Genomic DNA, 23234 nt, shown 5'->3' with positions numbered 1-23234 from the left:
TTGGGGCCAACTCCTTGAAATGTCTAGGGAGGAACTCCCAAACTCTACCCACTCCCCATCACAAGGGAGCTGGGTTCTGGGGACCAGGCCTGGAGAAGCAGTGTGGGATAGAACCAGACCTTCCGAGCTGTCCCATCACACCCTGCCATGGACCTCGGCCCAGGCCTGAAGGGGAGACAGTAACTGTGACGGCAGCTGACACTAACTCATTAGCCAGTCAGTGGCCGAACAGACCAACATCAGTATAATGGGAGCCAAATTTGGGCATAATAGTTTAAGGTCATTCTTGGGGTCTGCCAATGCTTTTGTGGCTCATTCCCAAGAGTTTCAGTCTAAGCGCTAATGGTGGAAACTCTTGGCTAAGGAAGCTAGGAAGTCAATGAAAGATTTGTTTTGTTGGAGTTGTGATAACATCGTCATTAAGGACCACTTTCCATTGGGGTAAAGTGGCAAATTGGTGGGGGGTGGGAGGGATGGGGTGGCTGGGTGATAGACACTGGGGAGGGTATGTGCTAGCTGTGAATTGTGTAAGACTGTTGAATCACAGATCTGTACCTCTGAAACAAATAATGCAATATATGTTAAGAAAAAAAAAAGAAGAAGAAGATAGCAGGAGGGGAAGAATGAAGGGGGGGAAATCGGAGGGGGAGACGAACCATGAGAGACAATGGACTCCGAGAAACAAACTGAGGGTTCTAGAGGGGAGGGGGGTGGGGGGATGGGTTAGCCTGGTGATGGGTATTAAAGAGGGCACATTCTGCGTGGAGCACTGGGTGTTATACACAAACAATGAATCATGGAACCCTACGTCAGAAACAAATGATGCAATGTATGGTGATTAACATAACATTAAAAAATTTAAAGGAAAAAAAATTGGGGCTTGGTCATACCACCTAGAACTCCTGCTAAATTTATGGACATTTGGGGGCATTTCTGGTTAGTCATAGACATTTCGTTGCCTTACTCCAACGTGTCACTTTGATTGGGCTGGTTTACTCATTTAGCTCCCTTGACAATAGGAAGAAAGAGAGAGGCTAATATGTCAGCTGCCCATAGAGAGGGTCATGGTGGCAGAAAATCTTCAGGGAAGACAGATGCAAACCATCCCTTCTTGATATATCAGTCTTCAACATCTGTCAGTGGGCTGTGCGCAAGATAAAGAGCTTCCTCAGGTCTCTGGAAGTTTTAGGCAGGAACTGCCAAAGACAAGAAAAAGTCCTGGGCCTGGTTAGAGGTGGAGTCCTTTCCTCTGGAAGTGAATCCCAATGGTTGGTGGGGTTGGGTCATGCCCCAGGCTGTCATCCTCTGGGACCATTTGGTCTTCTTTCACACCATTTGCACAGATTCCCAAGTTGTCATGTTTGCAGGGTACAGATTTCCTCAGCAGCCCTGTGGAAACACCCATGGAGCCTTTGTCTCTTTCAGATGTAATGCCCTCACTTAACTTAGACACGACTAACCCTCCATGGTGAGGATGCATGAAAGTCATCGGACCCTGGCACTGACCTCTCCCCACTTATGCCAGTGGTCACAAGGGCAGGAGAACAGGGAACTGGTGTGCTACCTTTGCCGGGATTAAACCTACTGGGCAGAGTGACGTTTGTCTTTGCCCGCCAGGGATCTCTTGTGAGGCCAAGTCTAAGGCAGTGCAAGGGCATAGCTGGCTGGCCTTGTGGTTTTCCTAGCTCCAGGCAGCTCCCAAGAAAACCATTCCTGCTGATATTCTGGGGGGTAGGGAATTGTAGAAGCAGCCCCCACTTCCGTAGGCTCAGTGGGGAGGCAGGCCTAGGAAGTCTATGCTAACAGTTTAATTTCAGTTGGGGAGATGCGAGAGGTCATGAGGCAAGGACACAGGGACTGAGTACAACAGGAGAAGCAGACATCCAGCCCGCCATCCCTCCTCCAGTTCCACAAACTCACAAAAGGGAAGAACTGGGAAGAACCTCAAAGTCTGGCTAGGTAATGACAACCAAGGTCTCAGGTGCTCACTCTGCAGCAGGGGCTGTGCCAAACCCCCCACACGCACTACCCACCACAGCACCTTGTTTGTGGACCAGGTGAGCAAAGCTCAGTTGGTACAGGGCGCTTGCCCCTGAGGACTCAGCTAAAAACCATGGAGCCTGGATTCCAATCCACACCCGTCTGTGCCCAGAGCCCAGACGCGTCCCACAGTATCAGATTGTCAGCAGAGGAGGAAACTGAGGCCTGGGAAGGACGTTCGGGAGAGTCTGCCTGGGGCGGGGCACTAGCACTTCATGTCAAGAGAGCATGTGGGGACACGGAGGGAAGGCAACAAAAGCCACATCCGCTCTGGACACCGTGAGACTTCGCCCCTGCCTTCAGCTCCCCTGCTCCTCCTCTTCCTAGGCAACATGGCTCTGCTGCTCCAGGCCCCTGGGCCCCAGTGGGGTGGGGTTTGGCCTGGTCCTCAAGGGAGGGATGCCTTACCTATGCCCTGGAGGCCACCTGCGGTTTCAAGGGGTGGGGCCCCAGGGGGATGGGACACAGACAGGCCTGTAACAGAGCCACCCCAGCGTGTTTGTGAACCTGCTTCCAACTGCAGGGGACTCTGGCCTGCTAGGCCTTATCTCAGCTGCTCTAGGGATCAAAGAGGATGTTTCCGCTGCACTTCTGTGGAAGCAAGGCAACGAGACCTCTCCTGTTCTCCTGCTTGAAACCAGACCCTCTGCTAGGTCCTGCCTGGGGTGCTCAGAAATCTGAACTCCCAGGTGTATCCTCACTTCCCAGCCATGGGCCTGGGGTCACGCTATGGCTGTCCTGAGTCTCACCTGGCTTCTCGGTCCCTGAGAAAGTCCAGCACCCCTGGCAACTGGCTGGTTGCCACCCTACATCGGGGGGCTCTCAGACTCACTTGCAGGCTTCCTTCAGGCAAAGCCCTTCCCCACCCTCCCGACCCCAGCCCAGATGGTGGGGTCCTCACTTCCATTTCTGGACAAACGCCCTGGCCTGGCCTGGGTGTCCTTCTCTGTTTCTGCCCTGCCACTTCCCACTCACGCTGTCAATGCTGAATCGGCCCAGCATTAGGGCAGGCGCAGTGAGTTCTTCCACAGCAATTACAAATACTCAGCCACATCTTTGTGAAGAGAGGTGAAGAGATATGCCTGGGATCTTAGTTCAGGAGCAAGGGAGGTGGCCGAGGCCATAGGAGTCCTGGGATGTGGGTGGTGGGGATTTTGTGCCAGGCTTTTCTGAGAAATTTGACTTCATGGAATAGAGGGAGTCGTACGGATACAGAGTTGGGGTTGGGAGATCAGGCAGGGAGAGGGAGGGAATTATTAGACCAGAATAGCAGTCGCTGTCCTAAAACTAAGAACAATCTAGAAGTCGTGTCATTTAGCCACACCAGGGTGATGGTGGACTTCGGTGGGCACTGTTGACCTTGCCTGTGGGAGGTGAAGGGTAACTGCCTCTGCCGGGGACCCAGAGCTCCCCTCCAAATGCTCCTGCTGGGCTTTCCAGGTTGGGGAGGAGAGCCAGAGGTGAGGGCTGTGCTTCTAGGTATGGAGCCTGGCACTCCCAAATACACGGGGGGCAGGGCAGGGCAGAGAGGAGGGCCTGAAGGGGTGCCAAACTTTCCAAGGCTGGTGACCATTCATCACCACCCTGCTGTCATTAGTTGGCCAGCAGCCAGAGTTCTTGGCTCCGGAGACCATCTACCCCTATTGGGGGTGGGGGCTGCCCCAGGTCACTCAGTAGGACCCCATTTTTGGTCTCTGGCCATCCTAAGACATGTACAAGGTGACCCCGGGGGGCCCGCCCTTATCTGATGGCCCCCATGAGCAAAGCCTCACCATCCAGTGCCTGTCCCCTTCCTGTCTGCCATTCCCCTTGTGGTCTGTGGGGAACCCAATCTCTCCGACCAGACTGGAAGCTCCCCAGAAGCAAGCAGCTCATCTCGTCTGTAGTCTCACAGGGCTGAGGCAGGACTGGCCCTCGAGAGCATCTCCTGGAAAACCCTGGGTCAGCATCTGCTTACCTGCTCTGTCCATCTGCCCACCTGGCTTCTCTGAGCCCTCCCTTGCGGGACAAGCCAGGCTGGACTCTGGAGTGCAGGGGGGCAGGCTGACGGGCAGGGAGGACAGTCGGCAGGTAGCTCTACCCCTGCAGTAGAGCCGCGGACCGTGACCAACCAGCGGCCAGGGCCACAGGCCCCAGCACAAGGGCTGCTGTGTCCCGCTAGGTGCAGTGCGTCCCGCCCACGTCCCTCAGCAGGACTGCTGGAGATGTGAAGGCAGTCATTCATTACTTTCTTTCGTTAACAATGTACACAAGTAAAAAGTTTAATTGTACAGAAAAAGAAACACAGATGAGTGAAGAGACACATTCATGAAAACCACCTGCAATACCCGACCCAGGTAATCAGACTTTTACAGTTTGAGAGGCTCAGGCGCAAGCACAATTGCTCGTGCCCCCCATGCAGGTATCTAGAAGCTCCGTCCTATGTAGACACAGGCATGAACTCTATGCGTGTGACATGTCCACTGGCAGCGCTGCGAGCAGGAGTCGAGACTGCCCAGCACTGGCCTGGGGTCCCTCCTCAGCCCACAGGTCTCTCCACGCCCACACATTGTGCCGAGCTTGGCATCTAAGAGTCCAAAGAGCCGGCTGTCCAGGCAGCAGAGGTAATCTAGAGTAGATTAGGAGGTACAAAGGGCCTTGGACGTAGGGTAACCAACAGTCACAGTTTGCTCAGGACAGAGGCGAGGGATTTTCAGTGCTACCACTGAGAAAGTCCTGGGTAAACTGGGGCGAGGTGGTCACTGTACTTGGAGAGTCAAAGGCCTTGCCCAGCCCCTCTGTGCACTGCCCACCGGCCATCCCGTTGGGTCTCAGAACCCGCAGGCGTTCACCAAGCAGCTCTGGTACAGAGGTTCCCTCTGGGCACCCCCCTCCAAGTGGTCCAGCCTGAGGCCCAGGGAAGGAGAGGGGAAAGGGAATGAGTAAGGTCAGACAGGCATCATCCCCTGAGGGAAGATAGCCAGGTGAACTCTGGCTGTCCAGAGCATCCCGGATGCAGAGGTGGAGGGGCTCCAATACTTGGCCAGCTACCCCTCCTGTCCGAGAGCCGCCCTTAGACCTCAGGGTCTGAGACCTCACAGGCCAGGCTCTGGCCCCGGTTCTTAGAAAGTTCAGCGTCTCTGGGTGGGAAGTGCTCAGCCCCCTGGGGCTTCCCATTGCCCTGGTGCACCTGGCCTCGTATCCTCCTTCTCCGTGTCCAAACCTGTGCGTGTTGCCTGCCTCGCTTCTCTCTACCTAAGGCTGGGAACATAGGAGTCCAGGACAGGTTGAACTGAGTGAGAAGCAGGCAGGCGGGAGTGGACCTGGGCAGAAAGGACCTCTCTGACACAGGTGGGCACATCCTGATTGTGGTCTGGCTGTCTATGCCTAAAGATGAGGTCCTTGGAGACCCAGAGGAGTAGGCAGAATTATGGTCCACGGTGGAATCAAGATGTCCACATCCTAATGCGTGTAATCTGTGAATATGTTATCTCAATGGCAACAGGGAATTAAGGTTGCAGGTAGCAATAAGGTTGTAAACAGCTACTTAAAGAGATTACCCTGGATTATCTGGATGGATCCAGCGTAGTCACGTGAGGGTCCTTAAGTGGGGAAGAAGGAGGGATGAGAAGCAGAAGCAGAGAGGCGGCATTATGTGAAAGCCATTGCTGGCTTTGAAGATGGGGGAAGGGGCCACAAGCCAAGGACTGCAGGTGGCCTCTGAAGGTTGGAAGGGGCAGGGAAACAGATTCTCTACTAGAGCCTCTGGGAAAGGCATGGAGCCCGGCTGACACTGCGAGTTTAGTCCAGTGAGACCAGTTTTGGACTTCTGACCTATAGAACTGTAATTTGTGTTGTTTTAAGCCACTTAGTTTATGGTACTTTGTGACGGCAGCAATAGGGGAAACCAGCTGAGGGAGGCAGCCGCCCCACGTCCCTGGAGTCAGTCTCACAGAGCCCCCGAGTCTCCCTGTGGAAGACCCTATTCCGTTCTGGGAGTCACTGGGACTCTAGAGCGCTGGGCAGAGAACGGGCCTCCGTGGCCTGGGGGGGTCAAGAAGAGTGGCTCTGCAGGACGTGTCTCCAGCAAACAGCTGCTTCCTTGAACCCACTCCCCTGCTCTCCGGCGGCGCTGGCTCTGAGCTGTCCCCCCAGCGTGGGGTTCTGTCCTCTCCATGCGCCCATTACACTGACAGCACTCTCAGCCTTTGGCTTCATTCAGGGAATCCAACTGAGCTCAGAAAAAGCTAGGACCAGAAGGAAAAAAGTTTCGAGGGAAAAATCACTCACTTGGAAGTCAGCCAGATCTGCATCAAGTCCCCACTCTGCCGCTTACTAGCTGCGTGGCCTCAGATGAGACCTCCCGTAGCCTCCGTTTCTTCATCTATACAATGGGTGTAACAGCTTCCCTCTTACCTGCCTCACAGGGGGTGGTAACACAAGAGAAAACATGCTGCACCGACGGAGACGCCGTTTTTTATTAATAAACAATAGCGATAAACCACATGTGCCTCTGGATGGAGTGGGTAATCACACATCTTGTGTTGGGGACGGAAGGGAAGGCACACTCATCCGCTCTGCTCTGCTTTGCCCACAGGCTGCATGCGGCCCGGCCTGGAGAAAACAGCAACACTTGTCTCTGTCGGAGCCCCTGCCTCGGAGCCTCCGGCAGACATGAGACGTAGCCACACTCCACAGCCAGCACGGTGTCCTCCCGACCACCACGGACGATGGCTTTGTGCTTTTTTTTTTTTTCTTCCCAAAGGAAAAAAATTTTCTAGAGTTTCTTTTATGTTAAAAACAGTCCCTCCTTCTCATAAAAACACTCACATCTTTAATAGGGAAAAAGGAGACCATGAAATTATACACAATACAATTCCAATTTAATGAATATATAACGTATAATTTTATGTGGACTACCTACTAGCAGGAACGGGTCAGAATACTAATGGTGACTGTGTTTGGGTGGTGGGATTATAGGTGATTGTATTTATTTATTTACTATTTCTGTAACTTAAAAGTGCTCTATAATGACTTATAATTACTTTCAGTCAGAAAAACCCTTTACATTTATGTAAAGGGTGATATACATTTATATCAAAAATGCCAGGACTACCTTTTATAGGGCCACAAGCCAGGGATGAACCTGGTTCTGCACGGGTGGGAGTCGGCCCAGATCCCTGCCGTGGCACCCTGGAGACTCAGGACTTCCCCTGCCAGGGCCCGAGCGCCTGGTGAAACAAGAGGCTGGACAGGATGCTCTGAAGGGTCCTGTGCAACCCAATAATGAAGAGACATCACCTTCCCCTCGCCCACCCCTGCTCCCTGCCCAGCTTCCAGGGGCTTCCCTGGGCCTAGAGAATTCCTTCCTCAGGCCTTGAGGTAGAAACCACCTCCCTCAGCAATCTGCCTCTCCCAGATTCGCCCTGGGAGTCCCTGCCTGTTGGCATGTGCCTACCTCGCAGGCTGCACTTCTCAGAGCCCTGCCCTTCCTTGAAGAACAAAGCCTGGTGAGCCCTGTGCAGCCTGCTGGCCCGCAGTGACCCCTGCTTCCCTGATTCGTGCATAACAACAGCTCCCATTTGTTGGCCCTTAATTTCAGCCCACACAGCCACTGTGTTCTCATTTAATCCCTGGCCAACAGCCACAGCAGAGATGAAAATGAGAACAGCACCCCCTGGAGTTGTGCAGTGTGGGGACCCTATCTCTCCCTGGCCTCTGACGGGTGTCAAAGATAATATAACTGAAACTCAGAGCGGCCCAGTGAACTCACCCATGGTCACATGGTCCATGTGTGGCAGAGCTAGGACTTGACCTCTAGTCAGTTCACTTCAAGCTCACTGCTCCTCCCCTCCACCCGTGGTGTCCTCCACAACAACTCCCACCTTCATGCACTGGGGGGAGGGGGCTGTGAGTTGAACACACAGAGGGCACCCAGTGAATGTCTGGTGGTAGCAGTGTTGACCACAGTGAGCTACACCAGGGTTCATCATTCGATAACCAAGTCTTCCCAGAGTGGGCCTATTCTGTCCACTGTGATATTCCGGCACCCAGCGATGCCTAACACATAGTACATGCTCAATAAATGACATCGAATCCACGACTGTTCATTCAAAGAATAAAACAACAAAATAAATAATATGAGCTAATATCTATGGAGTGCCTACCACAAGCCAGCTCTCAGGGAGACTCCAGGTGAGTTGAGGGAAAATACAACACTGGTGACAAGGACCATACGGCACGGGGTACAAGCTCACAAAAGTGTCTACGTAAAGGCCATGAGAACACCACAGAAAGAAAAGTGATGAGCAGCAACCCTAACCCTTTCTACCATGTCAGAGGCCCATTCCATCACAGCTTGACCACAGCGACTGCCAAAGCTCACAAACCCAAATTGTCCATTTGCATCCATGTTCAGACTACATCTCGATACTCTTTGCCTCTCCAGGCTGGACAACTAGAATGCTGAGGGCTAGAAGACAAACAGCGGTAGAAACTGGTGATATTTAGCTTGGAAAGACAGAGGAGGGTCGTCTGTAACACCGGACGAGCTCGCGGCCCGTGGGCATCAGCCCCGCGCGCCCCCCGAGGAGGCCTGCTCTAGCTGCCTGGGCTGATCTGCGGATGGATCGGAGAAGCAGGGGGCCTGGTGGGCTGCCTCTCTGGGACCCGAGGAGGCTTTACTTTCCACGGTGTATACTCTACATACTTGCTGACACAGCAAACATTTATTGACTGTCATCCCTGGCCTATTCCAGTCTAGAAAAATAAGGGTGAATAAAACAAGTGACAACCTTAGGAAATGCCAGCCCCTAAGGCGACAGAGTCAGGAACCCCTGGTTGACCTTCCCCAGCGGTAGTGACCTGTCAAAGGATGTCCTCCAATCCTACCCTGCCTACCAGTCTTTATCGTCCACTCCCGCCAAGACCCCTCAGTCTGCAGTAAGAGTTACAACTCAGCAGCCAGTGTGGCCCTCTTGAGGAGCTGATCCAAGAGAGGCTCCCGCAGGTACAGCCTCCACTCACTGCACGGTTCAGGGCTGGAATGGACAGACATATACCTTTATTTCTCGTCGAGAATCAATAATCATGCAGAAAAATGCACAACACGTATGTTCAGTGTTTTTAATATGTTCAGTTTAACAATTATAAAATATAAAGCAAATATTTGTATAACCGCCACCAGGTCAGGGGATGAAACGATGCCAACTCCCTTCTCAAGACCCTCGTGGGCCCCTCCTCCTCACAACCCCCACCCTCCCCTGTGGTCAAGTTTACGTTGACTTTTGTGACAGTAATTTCTGTGGTTTTTAATAGTTTTACCTCTTCCGCATGTATCCTTAAACAATACAGTCCGTCTTTGCCAGCTGTTAAACTTTTCCTGAAAGGAATTATACTGGATGCGTTCTGTTGTGTGTTTTACTCAATCTTATGTTGATGAGAGTTATTCATTATTACAGTATTATTATCCAATACTACAGCTTTGCAAGTCGCTGTGGCTCATTCATTTTCACTGCAGGAATGTTGCACAAGTTCTGTGCATTCTCAGATGCTGATGGGCATTTGGACCCTTCCTGGTGTCGCGTGGACATTCTCGTGCACAGGGTGGGTTAAGAGTTTGGTCAGAGCAGAGTCTGAGGAGTGGAGCTGCTGGGTTACAGGGTATGTGTATCTTCTTCTTTACCAGATCACCAGATGTACTTTTTAATTCTGAAAATGCTTCTCAGGGAAATAGTGCTGTCACACCCCAGCATTGTCTGGGGTAGAGGAAATGAGGTATGCCTGCCCTTGCGGCTTGATCAGCCCACCTTCCGTCCTCCGTATCTTGTCCCCTTCAGCCCCGCCAGCCACCCTGTGCCCTCCGGCACCCACAGGCCGGGGACCCTTGGCAGCAGGCTTGGCTCCGGCCTCCCTACCTCAGTGATGCAGTTGGGTGGGGGTGGGAGGTGGCTGAGAATGAGGAAGTGGAAACCAAATACGAGGGCCACAGAGAAGTCCGGTTCACAAACCTCAGTGTTTCCGCAGCACACTCCGTGGGAGAGAGACATGCAAGCTGCCTTTGCAGCGGCCTTCGCAGGCGCCAAGCCCACTGGTGCCAAGGTGGACTGCCAAACAAAGTGCACTTTGCCCTAGTTTCCTGCACGTAAGTCACTGCACGCAGCCTTCACTGTGCACCAACACCGAGAGGTCCACACAGTCACGCCCATGTCACAGATGAAGGCCCTGAGGCACAGAGACACTGAGTGGCGACACAGGCCTGTTTAAACTGGGCTTAACTCGTGGCTTCCCTACTTACTGATGCAGTCTGGGGCCAGTCAGCTGGCTTCCTTTGGTCTTAGTTTCCCCCCATCTGTAAAAGGGTGCTAACTGGACTCACTGGGCTCCTGGGTGAAGTGACGATGTGAAGAGGGAGCTTAGCAGAGTGCTGGCACAAAGGAGACACATGCAGGACTATGAAATGGGACCTGTGGAGTTCCCGAGACTGACAGTGGGCACAGGAGCGGGAGGGAACAGCTCATCCTCGCAAGCGGGGATCAGGCCAGCCAGCTGCGGGAGCTGACCCGGGGCTGTGTGCGAACGGCCGTGCTGGCGGGCTGGACTCTGAAACGCAGACACCCAGGCACCAAGGCACCTTTGCCCGGAGCTTTCCCCCTACCTGTGGTTGCTTCAAAGGGCACCGATTCCTGACAGGCAGCATCTGGCTCCCTGGGGCATGTGGAAGCTTCGGCCCAGCTTCGGGGCTGGCCTCCGGGAATCTGCACTGGCAGGCGGCGGCCCGTGGCAGCCAATGGGCAGCAAAGCCTGTTGCTAAGGTCACTGGTGAACCTTATTTGGTGACTTGGGGCTGACCCTGCATTCACCTCTTAGAACCCTGGGAAACGCCAACCACAGATGTGAAATGAACGTCTCCAAACCACAAATGCATTTCCTTTGAGAAAAGATTCGGCTCTCCTCTCTAGCCTGCCTCTCACGGGTTGGACGCCTCTTGTTCGACCGCTTACAAAGCGGTCGAGAGAAGAGGTCGAGAGAGACGCGTCTGCTACAAACCCATGTGGAGCAGAGAGAGGCCAGGGGCCATGGCCCCAGGGGCCCCAGGACCCAGCCAGGACCTCGAAGTTTTCTGTTCTCACCCTGGTGGCTGCCAACCCCTCTGCCCAGGCCTCCCTGCACACACCCTGAAGAGTTCCTGGCCCCACTTCCTGCAGCTCTGGGAAGCGTCTGGTATGAGGAAGGCCCAGGGCACGCAGGGAGGAAGTGGGCCTGCCCGGGCCCTCACCATCTGCACCGGCCACACTGCTCTGGTGCAGCCTACAGCTCAAACGGTCGGCGGTTTCTGTTTTTCACCTCCCTTTTGTGCATCTCTAGTCTAACATTAAATAAGGGAAACTGTTGCCCCACCCCAGACAAATGTGGGAGAGAAGCTGTGCCTTCAATATTTCCAAAACAATACTCTTTCCTCCTGTTTGTACAGCACCTTTGAGTCGAGAGGACCTGTGCTCACATATGCCATCTGGTTGGATCCTCATAAGCCTGGCTAAGATAATAATAGTTAGCGATGACTGAGGCCTCACCATGTTTCAGGAACATGACGTAACTCATAGGATCCACTAACCTTGTTCCCACTTTATAGGCGAGGGGATAAAGGCAAAGAGGGATTCGGTAACTGGCTCAAGCTCACATAGCCTGTGAAGGACAGAGCTGGGCTTCTATCCCAGAGAGTTCAGTTCCAAAGTCTGCCCTATTATCTTCTGTTGTATTGCTTTTCAAAGCCCACGCACAAGAACCAGATCCCATTTACAGGTGAGAAAGTGAGGCCGAGAAGACTGAAAGGGTGTGTGACCTGAAGTCAGAGCTGCTTGCCCTATCCACATCTACTCCCCGAGGGCTGTCCACTGGCATCCAGCATCTGCCCCCACCCCCACCTCCTGATGCCCAGACTAAAGGTGGCCTTTCTTTGCTGGGTAGCCCAGGGAGCCAAGTATCCCGGCCTATCTGGAAGAGGCTATGTAAGTCCATCTGCCAGGCCCTTTGGAGGAGGTGCCATAGGGGATGCCCCTGCCCGCAGCGCCCAGAAACCTCCTGCACACACCGGGACGGCCAACGCATTCCACTGACTGGGGTCCGGGAACCATGGGCAGCAGAGCTGGGGCATCTGTTCACAGCATCCTCAACTGATGGCACCCTGAGGGGCTGGGGTGGGGTCTGGACACTGAGGGACGCCGGTGCAGACCCTTTCCTGGAGTGTTGTCCTTTTCTTGGGCTCTTCAAGCTGCCCTCATGCATCGAGCACACCTTGTGCACCTCCAATGTGTCAGGCACTATTCCAGGCACTGGGGACACAACAGTGAGCGATGCAGACCAAATTCCAGGCCTGGCAGAGTTCAGTTCCCTATAGGGAGACAGACATTGGGCAAACAGTGGCAAAGACACCTGAGGAGCACAGGGCTCTAGGAGAGGGCACAACCTCAGGGTCTTTTTTTTTTTTTTAAGATTTTATTTATTTTTTTATTTGAGAGAGAGAGAGACAAAGATAGCGACGGAGAGCACAGAGAGCGGGGGGGGGGGCGGGGGGCAGAGGGAGAGAGAGAAACAGGCTCCCCACTAAGCAAGGAGCCCCATGCGGGACTGGATCCCAGGACCCTGGGATCATGACCTGAGCCGAAGGCAGACGCTTAATGACTGAGCCACCGACGGTCTTAATCAAAGAAGGAGTGTGTGCGGCTGGGGGTTAGGGCAGCCATCCCCTGAGGCGAGCGGAGTGGAGGAAAGGAGGGGTGGTGTGGAGTGGTCCTTGGCCCCCACCCCACAGCCCTCCTTGAGGAAACCTGCTGCCATGAAAGCCTCTCATGGTGTCGTCACAGTTTGGCCAGTGTCTGCTTCTAGGGCTGGGGGAGACGGGAGGGAGGGGCCCTAGGTTCTGCATCTCTGGTCCTCAGCTCCGTTCCTCGTCGGGGTCCTGTGTTGTGCATGTGGGCAAGCCCTGGCAGGCCATGGGGCTGAAGGAAGCCGCGGGGGCAAGAAGCTGCTGGTAGGACATGTGTCATTCCGAGAAACGGTTTCGGAATGAAACATTTTCAGATTAACCAAGAGCCAGGGTCCTTCCTAAAGCACCTCTGAACAGAGGTTTTCAACATAAATCGTGAAATTACCTTTTCCTAGCAAGGAAACCCTAGAAGGGCTGAGGCCAACCTGCCCGCTCCCGAGGAAGCTGGTGACACCGGCCGCAGCCCTCCCTGCGCGGGTGCCGCCCAGCCCGCAGGCGGCCAAGGCTGTGTGCGCTACTTGCCCACTGCCAGGCTGCTTCCGGAACACCCTCGTTGCCTTGGCTAAACATGCTTCTCCCCCATCGGGGACTCTCCCTGTGGAAAAGAAACCCCAGCACTCGGGGTGGCGAGGCTGTGATTTCCAGTTTCATTTTCCAGTTTCCACTCTCCACGCCCCAGGACACCACAGGGGAGCTGGGGGGGGGGCGGGGGGGGGCAAGAAACGTGTTCCTACCAGCACCTACTCCCTGGGGCTGCCAGGGGGCGGGGACTGGCTGAAACCCCTATACTGGAGGTTGTTAAAATTCAGATTCCTGGCTCCCCAGTCTCTGAGGTAGGAGCACAGCTGAAGTGCAGCCCATTCCCTCTCGAAGGCTCCTCCTGGGGGTGGCCTCCCCTTCCCTAGCTGCTGTTGAACACATTTCGGACGTCCGTTTTCTAGGACTAGAGGCCTATAGGAAGCCCAGCTTATGGTCTTCACACAAGCTCCTCTCTTCCCCACATTCCAAATTCCTCTTTAAGATGCTAATTTGTAATAGGCATTAATAGAAACCAAGCAAGCAAGAAAAATTCTATTAAGAGCCTTTAGGTTCTTCCGTTCTGTCCTTTGCTCCATTTATTTGTAATTTATAGCCTATTTAATTCCAAAAAGGCTGTAAGGACACATATCTGGGTTTTTTTTTTCCTCCCTGAGTGTGTGTGTGTGCGTGTGTGTGTGTGACTGCATGTGAGGTGGGCCTTCTAATATACCCTTGCCCTGGCTTGACCTTGGAGGGAGCAGGTGGTGAACTCTCCAAGCCTGGCAGATGTAGACCTTTCCTAATCTCTAGGGCAAATTTGTTCTTCAGTGTTTCTAGTATCAGTTTTTGATCAATCATTAATCAAAGTTGCAATAAAAAGATAATCTCAGAACTGGGCTGTAAAGATCCTGGCCGAAACCTTAAATAAACCCTTCCGTGGAAGCCTCAAAGCGAAGAAAGAAGGGTCTTATGTCTGGGGCTGCATTTGGAGGCAATGAAGTCGCCATCTCTAATCAGGGGGTACAGACATGAACTTCAGTCACCTGAGTGGCTGGGGCCTCTTGCTTCATTTTTCACTGCTCATGAAGCTGGCCAAGCCCTGGCTCCTAGACCAGGTGGCAAAGGTAGGGAAGGAGGCTGCCGTTGGGCCCAAATGTGGGGGCTTGGGGGCACATCCCTAGGATGTGACAGCTCTGGGGCCAGGCCGATGGCAGGAGAAGCTGCGCAGCCACCGTGACCCGCCCACTAGCCCACATGGTGGAGGGAGCCCCTCTTGCCGCTAGCTCCGTCCTTCCCTGCGCACTTAGAGCTCCGCAGGGCACCGTGGCGCCTGGGTTGGAGCAGGAGGCCCACTTCTCGTGGGAGGAAGAGAGGAAGCAGCTGCTCCTCCACAGGGCCCAGCCGGGGCCCGAGGCTGTGGGGCCCTCACTCCTCTTGCAGCTCCTCACAGTCGAGAGGGAGGATGTGCTCTTTGGGGCACGAGGTCACAGGCTCCTGGCAGGCTGCCGAAGTCAGATCTACAGGCTAGAATCAACAGGGATAATGTGAGGCCCAGCCTCAGGTCCAAGAAGCCAGGACAACAAGGCAGAGCACGGGGCCCTGTGCAAGTGCAGCCCGGACCAGCAGACTCAGGGCTTCAGCAGCCGGTGGCTTCCGCAGGACTCGCAACAAGTGTGTGGAAGCTGAGAAGGGGGGAGAGGCACTTGCCGTTCTCTCCGACCCCTCCCAACACATGGTCCCACTCCGGTACCATGTTTTCAGGAACACAGAGGAAATGGGCATTTTCAAAGAAGTGTCACCCTGGAGGTGCAGGGGGTGGTGAAATCAGGTGTGAGAAATTATTCCAAGAACTGATGACCAGAACAGGAATAGACTTGTCCTGGGTAGCACAAAGGGAGGAAGCAGCATCAATGGGAACAGCTGAGAGATGCATGTGAGGAAGAGACTTCCCAGGGGTGGAATGTGGTCTCCAAAGATAGATAGATATACACACACATTTTTTTTTTTTTTTGAGAGAGAGAGAGAGAGGAAAGAGAGGAATAGAAAGGCACACACCTCAATTTTAACAGTAGCTATCTCTAGCTGGTACGATTTAAATTTTTTCCGCTTGTGCTTACCAGCAGTTTTTTTTTTTTTTTTAAGGTTTTATTTATTTATTTGACAGGGAGAGACACAGCGAGAGAGGGAACACAGCAGGGGGAGTGGGAGAAGGAGAAGCAAGCTCTCCAAGGAGCAGGGAGCCCGATGCGGAGCTCGATCCCAGGACACTGGGATCATGACCTGAGATGAAGGCAGACGCCCGACAACTGAGCCACCCAAGCGCCCCTTACCAACAGTTTCTAAAATGTTCATAATACACCCAAATTACTTTCTTTTTAATGTGGTAAAACATACACAACATAAAATTTACCATTTTAACCATTTTTTAAAAAGTTTTATTTAGGGGCACCCGGGTGGCTCAGTTGTCAAGCGTCTGCCTTCGGCTCAGGTCATGATCCCAGGGTCCTGGGATCGAGCCCTGCATCGGGCTCCCTGCTCGGCAGGGAGCCTGCTTCTCCCTCTCCCACTCCCCCTGCTTATGTTCCTGCTCTCACTGTCTCTCTCTCTGTCAAATAAATAAATAAAATCTCTAACATGAATGAATGAATGAATGAATAAATAAATAAAAAGTTTTATTTATTCAAATAATCTCTACACCCACGGTGGGGCTTGAACTCATGATCCTGAGATTAAGTCACATGCTTCTCCAACTAAGCCAGCCAGGTGCCCCCATTTCAACCAGTGTTAAGTGTGCAATTTAATGGAGATAAGTACATTCACATTGTCATGCAGTTGTCACTACCATTCAGCTCCAATATTTTTCTGTCGTCCTCAACATAAACACCAAACTCATCAAACTAATTCCCTCTTCCCCTCCGACTACCAGGCACTGACGGCCACCATTTTACTCTCTATTTCTACGCATTTGACCCCTCTAGCTACTTCCTATAATTGAGAGGCAATACAATATTTGTCCTTTTGTGTCCGGCTTATTTCACTTCTTACCGCATGATGTTTTCAAGGTTTATCCATGCTGTACCATGTGAGAGAATTTCATTCCTTCTTAAGACTAAATAATATTCCATTTTGTGTATATACTACATTTTGTTTATCCAGTCATCTGTCAACGGACATTTGGATTGTTTTCCCTTTTTGGCTATTGTGAATAATGCTTATATGAACATGAGTATAAAAATACCTCTGAGTTCCTGCTTTCAATTCTTTGGGTATATTTCTAGAATTGGAATTGCTGGATCATATGGTAATTCTATGTTTAATTTTTTAAAAATAATTTATTTATTTATTTGAGAGAGAGAGAGAAAGAGTGAATGAGACAGCACAAGCAGGGGGAGTGGCAGGCAGAGGGAGAAGCAGGCTCCCCGCTGAGCAGGGAGCCGGTAGGTCGGATTGTGGGGCTAGATCCCGGAACTCTGGGATCATGACTGAGCCGAAGGCAGACACAACCAGCGGACTCACCCAGGCGCCCTCTATGTTTAATTTTTTTTTCAGGAAACACCATACCGTTTTCCACAGCAACTACACCATTTTACATTCCCACCAGCAATGCACTGAGTTCTAATTTCTCCACATCCTTGCCCATACTTGTTATTTTATATTTTTTTGATAATAGCCATCCTAAAGGGTGTGAAGTCATATCTCATTATGGTTTTGATGTGCACTTCCCTAATCCAAATTACTTATTTTTTAATCTAATTCTGTCTGAATCAAATCCTGAATCAAAGCCTTTGTCCTTTATTTCTTGATAATATGGACCTTTCTCTCTTATTCCCCTTGTCTGTATTTATTCTTTGCGTTCTTTGTGTTCTTTTAAAGTGTGGTAAAATACACATAACATAAATTTTACCATCTCAACCGTTCGTAAGCCTATCGTTCGGTATTCTTACGTAAATTCACATTGTTATGACCTAATCCAAATTACTTTCATCCTGATAAAAAGAAACAAAAGTCTATTTAAAAAAAAAAAGAAAGAAAGAAAAAAGCAAGCAAGCAATGATTCTCAGCCCGCGGAGACATTCACACACTTCGGCTCAGTCTTGGCGAGAGTTTACACTCACCAGCTAAGCACCTGCGATGAGCGCTCTGGGCTCTGTGCTGGGCAGGGGACTCTGAGGGGAGTGGGATCTGGGTTCTGCCCTTGGATTTCATCCTCTGCGCAGAGCAGTTGTAACCAAGGCTGTTCTGGGCCGAAAGGGCTACCCTGTTGGGCGATGCAGGGTTGGGTGGGGGGCACAGATGTGGTGACATGTGGGCTTGAGGCCTCGAAGGACACGCGGACATTTGCAGGTGCAGAGAGGAATGTGGCCTGTGCTGCCGGGCTATGGCAGCACTTATCCCCACCGCCATTAATAAGGCCTTGTTAATACTTTGTCTTCCCTCCTCAGCTGGAAGCTTCGTGAGAGCAGGGCCAGGGGGTCTTGTGTGTGAAGCCCAGCACAGGAAGGGGTAAAATGAATACCTGCTGAGTAAGTCCTGAGGAGGAGGAGAAGAGAGGCGCTATCTCCTTCCAGAGTCTCGGCTGGGAGAGGCAGACAGCATGGCGGACTGCATGCGGAAGGGGCGGGGGGAAGCATGACACAGACAATGGTGGTGGCAGCACGTCAAATGCTGCACCATGGCAGCCAGTGGAGGAGAGTGTGAAGACCCAGGTTTGAAAGAACGAAGGGCGAGACTGCTGGGAGGGGGCCCTGGTGAAAGGGGAGAGGCTGGGATGCACACTCAGGGGAAGTAGAGGGGTCTCTCTTTTTATGAGACTCAGAGGGCCAAAGACAGAACATGCCAGTTGTTGGCAAGGATGTGAAGCAACTGGAACCCTTGCACTGCTAGAGGGGGTTATCCCCATTACCATCCCAGGCTTCAGATAGCACTCTGGTCGCTGCTTGGTGCAGACTACCATTTGTGCCAATCAAGAGAACACCGACATCTGTACTTAGACCACCAGACACGAGAGGTTCTATGTCCAGAGCAATTTCCAAGATGGGCCTGAATCCATGGAACATGGCACAACGGGGAGCACAGAGCTGGTTCCGTGCTTACCAGTCTCCCAAAAGTCAACTTTGCCCAGGTGCCTCCATCTCACGTCACACCGCTAGACGACTTTAGTCAACAGAAGGTGGACCTTGCTCTCTTCAAAGAGCACATGGACAGGCACTGACAAGGTTGTCCCCCTGCTTCCCAAGCCCTGGACGCCATGGTGAATTCCATCAGGGTGTTGGGAGCCCCTCTGCCTAAGGGGCCTTTCTGCACACCCAGCCAGGCACCAGCATCGTAGTCCCCTGATGGTGGTCCCACTCTGGACTCACTGCATAGAGCTCCTCACCTACCAGATGTGGGGCACATGTGCCAACAGGGAGCCCACAAAGGGCTGCTCTGCTTGACACCTGCACAGCTCTGGTCTGAGGGAAGGAAAATGCTGACTTGGTGTGTGGTCTGTATTTTTACTGCATCTTCCTTTTCAAGTTGGAGGTTGTTGTCACTGAGTTACCAAATGCCATTCTACCCACTGTTGGGGAGCAGAGACAGGTGCTCAGCAGTCCCCGGGGTGAGAGGGCAGTCCAGGGTGGGGGACGAGATGAACCTGATGACACAGCCTGGACCCAGTACAGAGCAGTGTACAAACAGAAGCCCCACTGCATGGTCTCACTCTAAGTGCTGCACGAGCTCAGCAGGGTGAGGGGGCCTGTAGGGGTGGGGTAGCCAGGGAAGGTCCCAGAGCAGGGCCCCCACGGTGGGGAGCAGAGGACAGAGGAGACCATTACAGGTGAGAGAAACAACAACGGGGGCCTCTGTGCAAATGTGCAGAACTCAAGACCTGGCCAGGCTTGGACCCACGTGGGAGAGCCTCACTGGCTGCCCTTTCAACCCAGGAGAAAGGCCACAGATGGCAGGCCTCTCTAAGCCCCACCCAGGCCCCTGTCACACATGTTCCACTGTCCCCGGGCTGACCACAACCCCCACATGAGCTGTGTCCTGTTCATGCTGGCCTAGAAACTGGGAAGTACCTGGCATATGGCCCCTCCACTTCCTCCACATGATTGCCTAGGGCTCTGAGGGGATCAGCAAGGGATCATTTTTGTGGTCAGGAAATGTCTGTGGCACATGTGGGCACCACAGGCCCTCTCCGGGCCCTTTGGAAGGGGAGGCTACGTTCCCAGAGTTGCAACTGCCTAAACTCCAGCTCCAATCTCTGGCTTCTTCTAGGTAGGCCCATCTTGGTGTGGGGAGTGGAGGCTACCTTTCCCCAGGTCCGTGAGGTTCCCTCAGATCCAAAATACTCCGAGTTCAAGGGCAGGACGTTGAGCAACAGAGCAGCAGATACTAACTTGTGGTTTAGTTCAATGGTTTTCAACCTTGGCTGCACATAAGAACCACCTAAGGAGCTTCTTAAAAATACTCGTGTCCAAATACTTCAACAGGCACTTTGCAAAGAGGGGATCTAAATGGCTAAGAAACATATGAAAAGGTGCTCAACTGTATTAGTCATCAGGGAAATGCAAATTAAAACCACACTGCCAACCCATTACACACCCACCAGAATGGCTAAAGTGAAAAGGATGTCAAATACCAATCGCTGGCAAAGACGTGAAGCAACCAGCACTCTCGCACGTTGCTGGAGGGGTGCAGATGGGTACGGCCACTTTGGGAGATCATTTGACATAAGGTACGAAAGTTGAACGCATTCACATCCACACCTGCCTTGGCAATCCCACTTCTCAGTATGCACCCAATGGACATGCATAGAAATGTGCTCCGAAAGACACCACGGGAATGCTCATCACAGTAGTAGTCATAACCACCCCAACCGCTCCCCAAAAACCCAAATACCCAAATACCCTGCAACAGTGACATCCATACGGTGGAGTACTCTATAGCAATTAGAATGAACGGACTACAGCAAAAGCAATAGCCTGCGTGAATCTCACACATACAATGTCGAGTGGAAGAATCCAGACACAAAACCCCAAATACCATATGATTCCCTTTATAGAATATAAAGCTTGAAAGCAGGCAAGACTCATTTCTACCTTTAGAAGTGGGAATGGTGGTTACCCTTCAGGGCACCAGGGGACGTTGGTGATGTTCCGCTTCTTGACCTGGACGCTGGTTACTTCGGGTAACCCGGGGTTCACTGAGTGAAAATTCACTGAGATTTACACCTCGGGTTTGTGGTGGTGGTAGTGTTGCATGTATGTGATCCTTTAATACACACTTAGGTTTTTGTTTTTGTTTTTTGACCCAGATCAATTCAGTTGGGATCTTTGGGGTGAGAGTGAGGCCCAGGTATCAATATCTTTTTAATATCCTTGATGACGGCAGTGCCCCGCCAGGATTGAAAGCCACTGGTTTAATTTCTTGGGAGGAGGCGATCTGCTTTGATCCGCTGCAAAAGGCACTTTGCAGCCTGGTGGGGTGAGATACCAGGGCGGGAAGAGGTCCATCTTGGCTGAGGTGAGCAAGCCTCGTGCATGGGCGGAGGAAGTGCAGCCGCACGCTGTTGTAATGTGCTTCTTCCCTGGCAGCGTCTGATGAAAGTTGGTTGCATCAGTCTGTAATGGTGTGAAATGATGGCAAGGCGGACCCCAGCCCCACCCCAGACAAGTGGCTTGTTGGCACAGCTGCCGTGGGGCCATTTACAGGGAGGTGGCAGCTGGGCTTCCCCAGGATACTACCCAGGCCAGAGGCACTGCTGAGGATGTGACAATTGGGGAAAGGGTGTTGTAGGCCCCACGGATGTCTGTGTTTGTGGGTAACAGTCAACTCTGGGTTCCAGATGACACCTAAACTCCCTGGCCTCTGGGTCCAGATTAGGAACTTGCAACATCTTCCTGAGGATGGCAATGTGCTGGGTTCAAGTGCCCAGGCTGAGAATGTTCCTTCCTCTCTTTGTGGTTAGAGGCAGCCACCCCAGCAATGGCCACCGCCGGCATGCACTGGCCAGCAATAGGCAGCTTGGACAGGAAAAGACAAGACACGGGTTTACACACTACACAGGAGCTCTGCCCTCCCGGGCCTCATCCCCCATGTGCACGGACCATGAACCTGCTGCTGTGGGTAGGACTCTGCTTCCCTCAGAAGCTTCCCCCAGCCCTCCAGGGCCCTCCACTATCCAGCCATGGGCTGCCCCTTGTGTCCATGTCCCTACATGTCTGCCTCACGTCATCGTGTCTGCAGAGCAGGAGTGAACAGGAAGGGGCCTGAGGCCTCTTGCACCTCTGCAGGGTGGGATGCTGGGGGGCCTCGGCTGAGCTCCCTTGGCCGAGGGACACAGAGTGGCGTGGGCTGGAAGAGGACAAGCTAAGCTGATAAAGGCTACATCACTGGAAGGTAGCCAGGTTAGAAACAAATCTGTCTTCAACTGTCTAGTCCCCATTCCCCAAACTAAAAAAAAAAAAAAAAAAAAAAATCCCAAGGAGTGAAAGAAGCGTGAATAAGGAAGCCAGGGTGTAAAGACAGGAGTGTCTCTCCACCGAAGCTGTCACTCTCCACTTCTCTGGCTCTCGTCTCCCCCCCTGGGTAATGGGGGTGATGCCCCAGGCCTTTCCTCCCTGCCCTGCCCACGAACCCTGAGGGTTCGTGGCTCTGCCGGGGTGGCCCGTGGGACACTGTGCCCAGGGCTGTGTCCATGCGGTCCCCGGCTGGGGCCTCGGCGCCTATGTGCCTTCTCACCTCCCTCCTCTGTGAAACACCAGGCGGCTCACCCTGCCAGCCAGAGAGCCAGGAAGAGTACCTGATTCTACTTTTTCCCTAGAGGTATGCGTGCTTCAAAGGGCTGCACAAATTAAACCAAAACTGAGGCCCGAGTAGGCTGGGAGAGTGAGGAGGCAAGAGTGTGTTCCCCGCAGGGGAGTCGTGCAGGCTGATCTCGGAGGTGGCTGAAGGACGGCTGGGCTTTGGGCGCTCCTCCTGCGTGTGAGATGTGATCGGGGCCTAGGTTGTGGGCCTCTCTAGGCTCCAAGTTATCCTCACCCAGGGAACAAGCACACGATACTCCTCAGAGCAAAAGCATCAAGGAGGCCACTGAGCTGGAAACACACAGGCTTCGTGGGTTTGACCTAAGGGACTCCTAATGTCAGATCTAGGGGAATCCCACCCAGACATGGCCTGGATGTCCCCCAAACCTACACTTCACCTTAAAGACCCAAGAAGGATCTGTTGTTCAGGAAGGTATTTCTTCATTTTCTGAAACTGTGGATGTTTTCTGGTCAGTCATATGATTTCTGAAAGTCATTATATACTCTCTCTCCTGGTTTCCTTCTATTGACAGGCTTATTTCCTCCTCAAAACACTCCAGTAAGTAACATTCCCCCACATGGAGAAGTCACTAATCCAGTACCTTCTATCATGCATTATAGTTAAAAACTCAAAAGTGAATTTTTAAAAGCCCCTGTGTAGTCCAGAGACGTCACAAAGCTCATACAAAGAACTGGGAGGATTTCTCTCAGGGACTATTCTTGTTTTAGATGCAAATGAGAAAAAGTTTCTGTACTGTCAGAGTCCCAGTGGGAAACAGACGCATGCTGCACAGGTAACCGAGGAGAGCTTAAGGAAGGACTGTGTACCAGGTGAGCAACACTAAGGGAAAGGATAAGGGGAAGAGAAGCCCTCTAGAGCCAGCAACGTGGTGGAGCTGTTACCCCCAACCTGACGGGAGGGGGGCAAGGGAGAGGTTAGAGGAAGCTACGCAGGGCTGGAGCAGAGGGCTGCTGTAGGGGTTGTGGCTTCAGGGTGAAGAACACAGACCCTGCTGACCCGAGGCGTAGCAAGAGAGGGAACTAGGGGGATAAAGCACCCTAAAGCACCCCACCATTATTCTCTAATCTCCTGCAGGGGTCTTCCATTGGTGAAGCCCAACTGGAAGCAAGACGCCATGGAG

The 23234-nt window shown here is 52.6% G+C and overlaps 1 protein-coding gene across 1 annotated transcript in view; it reads right to left on the bottom strand.

The window, feature by feature from the left end:
- Positions 1–6479: 6479 nt before the first annotated feature.
- LOC114209408 (uncharacterized) overlaps positions 6480–23234 on the bottom strand; it is a 64498-nt gene continuing 47743 nt past the window's right edge. Inside the window, exon 6 of the mRNA XM_028103446.2 lies at positions 6480–6633. Coding sequence (XP_027959247.2) covers positions 6588–6633 — 46 coding nt within the window. The 3' untranslated portion in view covers positions 6480–6587. The remainder of the gene's footprint in view (positions 6634–23234) is intronic.

This window comes from Eumetopias jubatus, unplaced genomic scaffold (assembly GCF_037043125.1).
Source record: "Eumetopias jubatus isolate StellerSeaLion01/CBP00866 unplaced genomic scaffold, mEumJub1_p1.0 scaffold_5, whole genome shotgun sequence".
NCBI lineage: Eukaryota > Metazoa > Chordata > Mammalia > Carnivora > Otariidae > Eumetopias > Eumetopias jubatus.
This window is presented reverse-complemented; position numbering and strand designations above follow the sequence as displayed.